This window comes from Netta rufina, assembly GCF_964035555.1.
Source record: "Netta rufina genome assembly, chromosome: 1".
In the NCBI taxonomy this organism is placed as follows: domain Eukaryota; kingdom Metazoa; phylum Chordata; class Aves; order Anseriformes; family Anatidae; genus Netta; species Netta rufina.
This window is the reverse complement of record NC_140123.1, coordinates 14,897,228-14,907,224: the sequence shown is the minus strand read 5'-3', so window position 1 is coordinate 14,907,224 and position 9,997 is coordinate 14,897,228. Positions and strand designations below refer to the sequence as shown.

The 9,997-nt window shown below is 40.7% G+C and overlaps 1 protein-coding gene across 1 annotated transcript in view; it reads right to left on the bottom strand.

Annotated features, from left to right (window-relative positions):
- Window positions 1–1,961: 1,961 nt before the first annotated feature.
- CEP126 (centrosomal protein 126) overlaps window positions 1,962–9,997 on the bottom strand; it is a gene marked incomplete at both ends in the record, with an annotated part of 43,802 nt that continues 35,766 nt past the window's right edge. Inside the window, 3 exons of the mRNA XM_084306126.1 lie at window positions 1,962–2,002; window positions 2,105–2,308; window positions 3,356–3,434. Of these exons, the coding sequence (XP_084162252.1) occupies window positions 1,962–2,002; window positions 2,105–2,308; window positions 3,356–3,434 (324 nt within the window). The remainder of the gene's footprint in view (window positions 2,003–2,104; window positions 2,309–3,355; window positions 3,435–9,997) is intronic.

Here is a 9,997-nt window from a genome sequence, read left to right as displayed (position 1 = left end):
GATCCCTGCTCTCTACTGCAGTGTGTGCTATTTATCAGCAGTTTTCCATGCTGTGGAGCTGGCTACTGTCTGAAGGTTTGCCTAATGTTTTCTTCTGCCCTGGCTCCTCACCTGCTCTCAGTTATTTAATTTGTGGAAATTGGCCACAGAGTTTGTATTTGGATGTTGTTTCATCTGACATGGCATCGACTGTCTGAGAAAATGTGTTTTACAGGAGTGTTCCCTCAGTGCTCGGTGTCTGTCCGGGCCGTGAGCTGACAGCACTGCATGCTTATTTCTACCCGTGACAGCGCGGCAGGGCGTGCAGGCGGAGCTGCGAAGTCACACGCCGTGCTAATGATAACCTGCCCCTGTTTCAAGGCAGCATGGAAAGCGGTGGTGACAGCTGGGTGGCACTTTGCAGCCTGACATTGCCTGCACTCAGATAGACCGGCCTTTAATCCCCTCAGAGCCATGCTGGAGTTCACTGGGCTCTGCATGGTGCTTTATGAGGGCGTCCTGCTGAGGGGCTGAGCAGGCCTGCAGGCCTCGAGCTGTGCCCTCAGCACACACGGCTGGTCCGGCCTGCTCCATTTTCTGTCACAGCGAGGCTGGGACAGGCCCTCTGCTTCCTTCTTACTGCCCAGCAGCAATATTGATGAATTAATTAACGTTCTGGGCATCCTCATTTGTGCCTGTCAGCACAGAACAGACCCCGGGCCGGTGTCTTCGAGACCCTTCATGTAGCACGGTGGCCCTGGGGGCTGCAGGAGGGAAAGCGGCTTTTGGGGTGTTGTTATTCCACCCAAAAATGTTTCTTCAGCACGGGGAGAAAATTCCTGCAGCCATTATGTATGATTTGCAGCTAATAAGCCATCTTAGAGTGACTCAGCTGTGAACCAACATAAATATGTGAAAAAGTATTTTAGGCCGTGTCTCCACAAATCTTTAAGTCTAATGGGCTTGACTGTGACGTTTGATCCAGTAATCATGCTGAGTCTTATTAAGGCCAGAAACATAAGGCATAGTAAGTGCAGATTTAGACCACTTGATATTTGACTAGATATTTTCCTGAGAACTTTCTGACCCGTGTGTGTGACAGAAGCTTTCTTTTTTAAATAACTTTATGAATGTTTGCTGGCATGGCAAACCACAAGAACAAGATACAATAGCCTCTTGGTATAAATCTCAGTTAATGAGATCAGGACTAGAAACCTCATTGTTCAGCTTGCATTCTGTCTGAACGCAATCTGCTTCTCAAATTATAAATCAGGGGCAAGACACTGTACCATTGTGTAACCCTACACCCTGGCTCTGGAATGTTTCCTAGTCACAAGAGGATTGTCATCGTTTCATTTACGAGAGAACTATCAAACAGGCTTGGGCCATATTTGGTCTACAAAACCCCCTCAAATGAAGGCAGATCCCCCCTCCCGGCCAGCAGGGTATTTTTGTAGCAACCGCACAGAAGCATGCGTTATCATACACCACATCCTGAAATCTAAAAAGAGTAGGGAAAAAAGTTATTATCTCTACCACTCTTGCAAGCAGTGCTAACTACTAAGGATAAAGAATTTATTTATGTATACCCTATATATGTCTATCCCTCCAGAAAAGGATCCTCATATGTATAATAAGATCATTCCACTGGAAGGTTCAGTTGTGTTTGCGAAGGCATATCATGTGTGCAAAGTCTCTGCCATTCTGCCATCCCACAAGACCTTACAGCATGATCTGCTTCAGAAAGCAGATCCTTTCTGTAGAGCTCAGACCACCAGAGAGAGGGACTCAGTCACAAGCTTTGGATGGTGCAGCAATTTTGAGAGGTCTGAAGAACATAATCATTTGCACATTTTCATCCAGCTTTCTAACAACCCAAGAAAAAAGAGGGAAGACTTACTAATGTTTGTTACTGGCTTAGGAGCTGTCTAGGAAATCCCAAGATCACCCTTCAGCTACACTGGATGCAGGTTGTTATACACTTAACCTAAACCTTTCTGGTCGGCCAAGTCTCCTTTCATTTCTGGAAGGAAATGGAAAAAGTTTCACCCAGAGCAACCTGGGGTCTGCCTCCCTGGCTCTGCTGTTAAGAGCAGTATCCTGAAAGCTCTGTGCAAGTACTCACCCTTGCCTCCATATACCTGCCAGCTGAAACCTTGCCGTGCTGTCTCAATATCTCTGGTCTCCAAAGGGATACTGTGGGCATGGGCTGACCAGGAAACACCGAAATCCATGGTGCAATGTGAATAACCAAGAGAAAATAACTCCAGCAAACCGACCATATGATCTCTTAAGGCCATGTTCTCCAGTGTAAGCTCTTTGCCTACACCTAAGAACAGAGTTTAAACATCTTGAGCAGATAGCACAAATAATTTTTGCTTTTAATTAGAGGGCCAAACTGAGAAATCAGAAGGGGAAATAATTTCCATTGGCGAGACATGAATAAAGTATTTAAATAGACCTGAAACTAACCATTTCATATAGCTTCCAGCTAATCTGATTAAGCTACTTTTAGTCTCAACACCTTACCCTGAAGTGAGATAACAGACTTTTAAATATGAACAGAAATATGTTAACATTTCTGATCTTTTTCTTTGACCAAAACTGTTTGCTGAATATGAAGTATTTCAGGATCACCTCCTTTAGAAATAAGTATTTTCATTTATTTGACTTTGTTTAATGGCACAGTTCTTCAAATGCAATCAAATAACAGACAATGGTCCATTTTATTGGCATTTTTACCTGACTGTACAAGGGCACAATGCTAAAGAGATTCAGCATCTTTTAGTGTCTCATCCCAGCACCAGTAGGAAAATCTAAATATGAACAGATGTTGCTGAAAGTTGAAAAAAGGGCACAGGGTCTTTCCTTCTTCTCCTTCTCCTTCTCCTTCTCCTTCTCCTTCTCCTTCTCCTTCTCCTTCTCCTTCTCCTTCTCCTTCTCCTTCTCCTTCTCCTTCTCCTTCTCCTTCTCCTTCTCCTTTCCCGGTTTCCTCCTCTCCTCTCCTCTCCTCTCCTCTCCTCTCCTCTCCTCTCCTCTCCTCTCCTCTCCTCTCCTCTCCTCTCCTCTCCTCTCCTCTCCTCTCCTCTCCTCTCCTCTCCTCTCCTCTCCTCTCCTCTCCTCTCCTCTCCTCTCCTCTCCTCTCCTCTCCTCTCCTCTCCTCTCCTCTCCTCTCCTCTCCTCTCCTCTCCTCTCCTCTCCTCTCCTCTCCTCTCCTCTCCTCTTCCAATTTTCTTTATTCTTTCTCTCCCTGTCACTCTGAAAGATCATGGACTATTGGATACAAATTAAATACAAATGCTGAACAACTCCTTTCTTCTCAAACACAGAAGTAATATATACAATAATAGATTATATGTAGATTTGTGTCACCCACAGTCACTTCTGTCACCTGGATTAGTGCCACCATTGTTGCTGGCTTGGGATTTATATTCAATATTGAAGGAATCCTGTGGCTACAATTTGAAATACAATTCCAAAAACATTGTGCAGTCATCTCTAGTTATATAGGATCAAATTCACCCTGGGTGAATTCTCTCTTATAAAAGCAGTGGTGTTAGAGCAGGACTCATTATGAGCCATCTATTATGAATATTATGATAAGGATGATTAAAGAATGTGGAACCTCCTCTCTATATGTGATTGAGCAGATTTAAGTGTTTCATTGTGCTTGATGACAAGTGAGTCTGATCATTCCCACACACCAACAGCCACATGTTTTTGGTGTTGCTTCCCATATTCAGTCTGTCCATCGTTTGCTGATTTGTTTTCTAATGCGCGTTGTCATTCTGTTTTTGTTCGCAGAACTTGACAGCATCAGTCCCATTCTCGTCCACAGCAGGAGCTTTACCATGGCTCCTGCCATACAACTCAAAGACCTGTGTACTAAATGCTGTACATTTACATACACATTTACTAAGACCAGTAAATGCAACTCTCAAGAGGGCCTTTTAGTCTCAAAGGTTTCGAGGTACCCTCAATCCTAACAGTGTGCAGTATATAGAAAGGCAGTGCCATTTTACACAAATGCTGGCTGCTCCTCAAACATCATTAGAGTAGAGGTTTATGTGTGCTCCTTTTGACAGTAAACATAGCATTTAAAACGTTTGAAGCATGGAGTACAGCTGGCCAGTCCCTTCACAATGCTGCAGGTCCATTATCCTCTGAATCTGGAAGCTGCAGAAAATAATTTTTCCCTACGAAAGCAATTTAGCCAGAACAGTGGCTGGAGGAGGAAGGTCTCTGGCTCCTCCCAGCCCCCTCTTGCCTCCTCTCACCACTGCAGTTATTGCCACCACCAAGGCCTCACCAGAAAGCAAGGCACCTGCTGCCCCTGGATGGCCGAAAATGCCAGAAGGGGATGGAGAATCAGAGTCTTGTCCAAAAACCCCGGGCTGCTGTGGCAGCAACCCAGCCAGGCCCCATCTCCTTGCCTGTCCCCACCAGCACATGTCCCTGCAGCTTCACCCACCCCTCACATCCACAGCTACTGCCTCCATGGCACCACCAGCAGCCACAGCCCCTGAGAAGGGCACCTTGCCTGAGGTGCTTTCATGCCCTGCAGATCCCTGGTGGGCATCAAGATTGTGTTAAACTCAGCTTCTTTCTCCTAACCCCAGCCTTCTCCTGGTGGGAGGCTGCTTTCCAATGACACCTACATCCAGTTCTGCTCTGCTGATGTTTGGGACCTGTTTGGGATGTTCTCCGTGGCTGCTGCCTTGTATTAGTTGACAGGCTTAAAACAATCACAGTTGGGTTTGCCTATGCAGTAGTAGTAGCATTAGTGGTATAGTATTTAGTAGTAGTAGTAAAATATTGTGAGTAGCATTAGTGAAATATTATATTAGTAAGCAGTTGTGTTAGTGCAATGTTACACCACAGGTAAATATCCCTTACAAATCCACAATTCGTGTATGGGCCAATTCAACCAGTGTTGAGCCTCAAGGAGCAAATTGGAATAAGAGGGAGAGTAAAGCAGCAAATTTCTTTCCAAAAAGAAAAACACATTTGTTTTCTGTGAAAAGTGGAAGTTTAATTTCAGCAATGCAGAATTAATTTTTGAGCTCCAGCTCCCCTGTATGACTTCATGTGACATGTTGGACTTCAGATTTTTGCTTAAAGCATACTTCACCAAATGGTGAAGGACAGGTACTGAGGATACAAGGTTATTTTTGAAGGAGAGCATTTAGGCTTGTATTGGAAACCATAATTTTTAACCTGTTTTCCATATGTTTTCATACTAAAATTTAATTTTAGAAAGAATATGGACTTTTTTTTTTTTTAAAGCAACAAAAATGGCAGGCAGACTGAAGAGTTTTAGGAGGAAGTCTAAGGTACCCAAATTTTAATGTTTGTCTAAACCAATCTTGTTGATTTTAGTGCAGTTAACTTGAAAAATTAAGTTATCTGCTTTATTATTATTTATCATCATCGTCATTATTTATTTCTATGTGATGAATAGAAAGATCTGTAGATATCAATCTGAAGAATCCATCAAGTAATGGGAGCAAAAGGGCTCGTTGGCTCTTCTGAAGTGCTCAGAATCCAGCAGCTGCCCCTGGGCTCGCTGCCCTAACGCACATTCCTTACTTTTGAGAATCACACTGTTGAGACACCTAAACAAAAACTATACTTTAATATTGTCAAAGGAGTCAAAGCAATCTAAGAAACAAGGTTATCTTCTTTGAGTTGAAGCCTGTAACCCTAAATCAAGTATCCTACTTGAAAATGTTTTCCTAGAAACTTAAATGCAGGCACCTGGCTTTGAAAAATCTCACTGTGTAATTATGAAAGGAAGCTGACTCTCTGGCTTTGCTTTTGCCACCTAAACCGATTAATGGAAGAAGAAACCTGGTTAAGCTGACATTCTGGCTTGCTGACTAGCAAGGGTTGTTTTTGATCCGTGGCCTCTGGTATTTGGATTATTTGCTTTCCGTCTCTTAATCTCTGTGGGGAAACTTCCCCTCACTATTTAAATATTAAATCCTCACCGTACTGGAATGTTGCAGCATACTGCATACAAACAGAGATGTGAGGGCTGAGTTTTTTCAGTGCAAACCAATTCTGAAGTCAAACTCAGAAGGCCTTTGTTCATTTGCTCTGAAGATACATGAATGTCTTCTGCTGGGTATTTAACATGTATTTGAGCACCAAAGACCCTATAAGGGCTGACACACATTGCAATCCTTTAGGCTTGTGGGCTGCAGCTACAGCTTCCCCCTACTGGCAGCGGGGACAGGGCAGATGGCAACAGCAATCAGAAGGGGACTCCGAGTTTCTGCAGTTTTGGTGTTTAAGTACAATTTATCTTAACAGGCTCCAGACTGACGTCAGCCCTTTCAAGTCTATCAGATATTTTCTCCCAAAGATGTTGCAGTGCCTAGCTAGAGGAGAAAGCTAGCACCCTTCCATTCTTCAAAACATTGTTTTGAGAAAAACAATCTTTCCCTAAACTTCCTTTGTAAAATTTCTGCTGCTATTTGCTACAAACTGGTCTTAATTGTGGCTGATATCACCCACCAGCAGGTAGCCCTAATTTCCTGATAAACTTTCCATTTCTGTGTTGGGCACTTGTTTTCCTTTTGTCTCCGTTTGACAGGTTGCAATGGCAGCACTAATTAAAGGTACTGGTGTGATGGTCTTGGTAGGATTGGGAATAACAGTTTTAAAAATACTTTTGCCAAATATCTTTTGATTGCTTCTTCTGGGAAGATGTGTTCTATCCAGAGAAGTGCTTATGTCCTTCTGAGTGTGTGTTTCTGTGGTTGCATTGGTAGAGCACTCGGCCCACTCCTGAAATACAACTCTTCTAAGCTCCCACTCTAACAAAGGCTGGCAATAACACTGTGTAGCATTTAGGCAGCACTGATGGAAATACGAGTGCTTATGTCCCAAAGCCAACCCCACAATTTTTACTGTGTAGATAATAAAAGGAAAATCAGATATGTAATAGGGAATTATACATTCAGAGATTTAGTGAATTGCTTTTATTGTTTCTTGAAGATGGTTACCAGCTTAGATTTGTTGACCGGTTCTGTGCATTGTGTATGGCTTCTACGGCTTTTTGCAATATTTATCTACTTTGCACTGAAACAGCAGAGGAAGAGAAAATGAGAGGAGGTTAAAAAGTTACTACTCCTTAAAAATTATCAACTGTCACAGATTTAGGTGTCATGCTAGTTAACTAACAAAAGGCCTTTGCTCTAGAACTGGTGTAACAACGCAGACAGGTTTATCACCAAAACAAATCTGTTGACATGTTAATAGTCATACAACAGGTGAACTTAAAATTGAAGGACCAATGTATAAACTGTCAGTCCAAGACTGTCAAAACCAAATTGCCCTCCAAAATAACCACTTACAATGACAACTGCAAGTGCACCAAGCTCTGCAGAAAGACATTTAGTCATGTTCTTGGAATATATATACCCTTATGCAGAATATGTTATTATTTGGCTCCATCTGTGTATCTTAAAGACAGGAATGGAGTCCTCCTCTCCAGGCCTGTTGTCCCCACTTTGATTGCTTGTAACTGTCCTTACGTGGCAATTGTGTAATATGGATTACCAAAGTAAAGCTCATGAGAAAAAACAAAAACCACATTTTGCTGTTGAGCTAGCTGAGTGCTTATGGTGTTGTGTTTCTAGAATAATTATCTTAGCCCAAAACTGCCATTGACGTATAAAGGTTTCCCCAATGTGCTTCAGTGAAAGTGCATCTACATACCCTTTGTTGTATTTGTCCTTCCCCAGGAATTTTTCTTTCTAATTTCCTGCCAGTTTCAGCCTGGGTTCCTTCACATGAGGAGCTGAGGAAGAACTGCTTTTTAAGTGCAAATGTTGGAAAACGTTGAGGAAAGCTGGAGAACTGGAACCTCCAACAAATTCAGGAAGAAGCAGTAGAAGTATGAAGGAGAAGCAGAAGAAGTATGATGCTGGGAGCAGTCAGTTTCAGCACCATCAGATGTAACTACTGAATAAGGTAGTAATTACTGCAGACATTCTGCAATAATTTACAATACAGCCATTGATAATAAAGAAAAAAGATGAAACTCCATGCATTATTTACTGATAATCAAATCACTTTTACAATGCATCATTTACAAATGTAATAGAATCTATTAGCAAATCATAAAAAACACAGAAATGGTTTACACATAATCTAAGTAGTGAATTTTTTTTTTCTTCACTTTAATTACAGGTACAGGAAATTTACACTACCAATATAAATGCTAAAAATGTGAGGTATTTTCATTGCTTTAATATACAGTGTTTTACAATAAAGTGCATAATAAAATAGACTTAATTATCCTAAAAATGCTTAACAGCCAATTGACATTCATTACTCGAGTTACTGCTTTCATCTTTATTTTATGGCTAATTTTATAGTGTCAAATAATACACACATAAAAAGTACATAATGCTGCAATATACTGGAGCAGCTTTTTAAGGAGAATATCAGTATTTCCTGTGCAATTGCAACTGATTGCTAGCTGATGCATTCTGGTACTGCTGGGTGGTTACTGTAGTATTCACCAAAGGGGAGGATATGCATTGCTGAATACTCTATAATAAAATGGAGAATAGTGAGATGTATATGTGCAAAACCAGAAATGCAATTATGTGTAACATTTAAGAACCATCATTTGATGATATTGATGTGACCTCTTTTCCGTTATATGTGAACAACTGTGCAACTTCATCTGGATTTAGAGGTTGGTATTACAGGGCACGATGTCATTCATATGAATTACTGAGTGAATACACATGCTTTATTTGGATGCTCTGAAATTAGACGAGCTGAAGCAGGTGGCCCTCCTTGTGAAGTAAAAATTAAGACTTTTCATCTCATCCCATAGCATAAGAATTTAACCTCAGTTTTCTGCTCTTTTTCTGCAGCTGGGAACTTGCACAACAGTTGTTCACTCATCATTGAGAAAAATTCCAAGCCAGTGCCTGAGATCTGGATCTGTATCTACATGTACACACTCCTGTTTAAATGATCAAGTATATAACCATATGGAAAAAAGCTCTTAAATGCCCATTAGTGAACTTACAGAGACTAGTGTTTTTATTTTATTCATGCAATAAAAATGCTGTAGATGAAGGATTAGTGGAAGAAATGTTTGTTCATTCATGATCAGCTGACCAAAAGGACTGACTACTGGATGACAGAAACTTGCATTGGTGGGGACAGCAGCTATTTTTTTTCTTTTTAAAGTAGAATGAGCTATGAAGAAATCCCCAGAGAAACCCACAGGTTCAAAAATGCTATAGTAAAAGACAGTTAGACGCAATAAAGGTAATTTTATTGCTACACTAATTGCTGAAAAATAGCATTTTTAATGTTGTTGTCCATTAGGAATTAAATTCTTAAGATAGGAGGCAGAGGAAACAACACTGAGGTTCCAGGTCACACATACTGAGGCCCACATGAACAGAGATAACATTGTGCTTTACACAATTCCACTTCAAATCTAGGCAACCACGTTGAATTTAGGGGCCTCAAAAATGTTCTTTTTTTTTTTTTTTTTCTTCCTTCTAGTTTCAAACTCAGTAAGTGGCAAAAGACTTCTGAGTAAAAAGTATTTTCTATAACATTTTTGTTAGAGAGCTTATAAACTCTAGAGTTTATCCAGTCAAGTATGAAGTATGTGAAGGTAAGTACAAGTACAAAAAGTATATGAAGTATACAGTCATCTGGCTATATTTTTTTCCTAAGTTAATAAACATTAATATACACTAGCTTCAAAATATACAATATACTTTTCCTAACAAATATACATTAAAGGAGGAGATTGATATTACAGAAACATAAATACTAACTTCTGAATTACAAACTGATAACGTAAATTGTAAAATGTAAATGTAAATTTTGCACATTGTGCACTTATTTCCCTATTCAGTTCTTTATATGGCAGGTGTCATGATTATTTTGTTTCAAACTGACAAGATCTAGAATACATAAACCAAAACATAAACACTTCCTGAAGAAAGGTAATATCTATCACTTATATCTG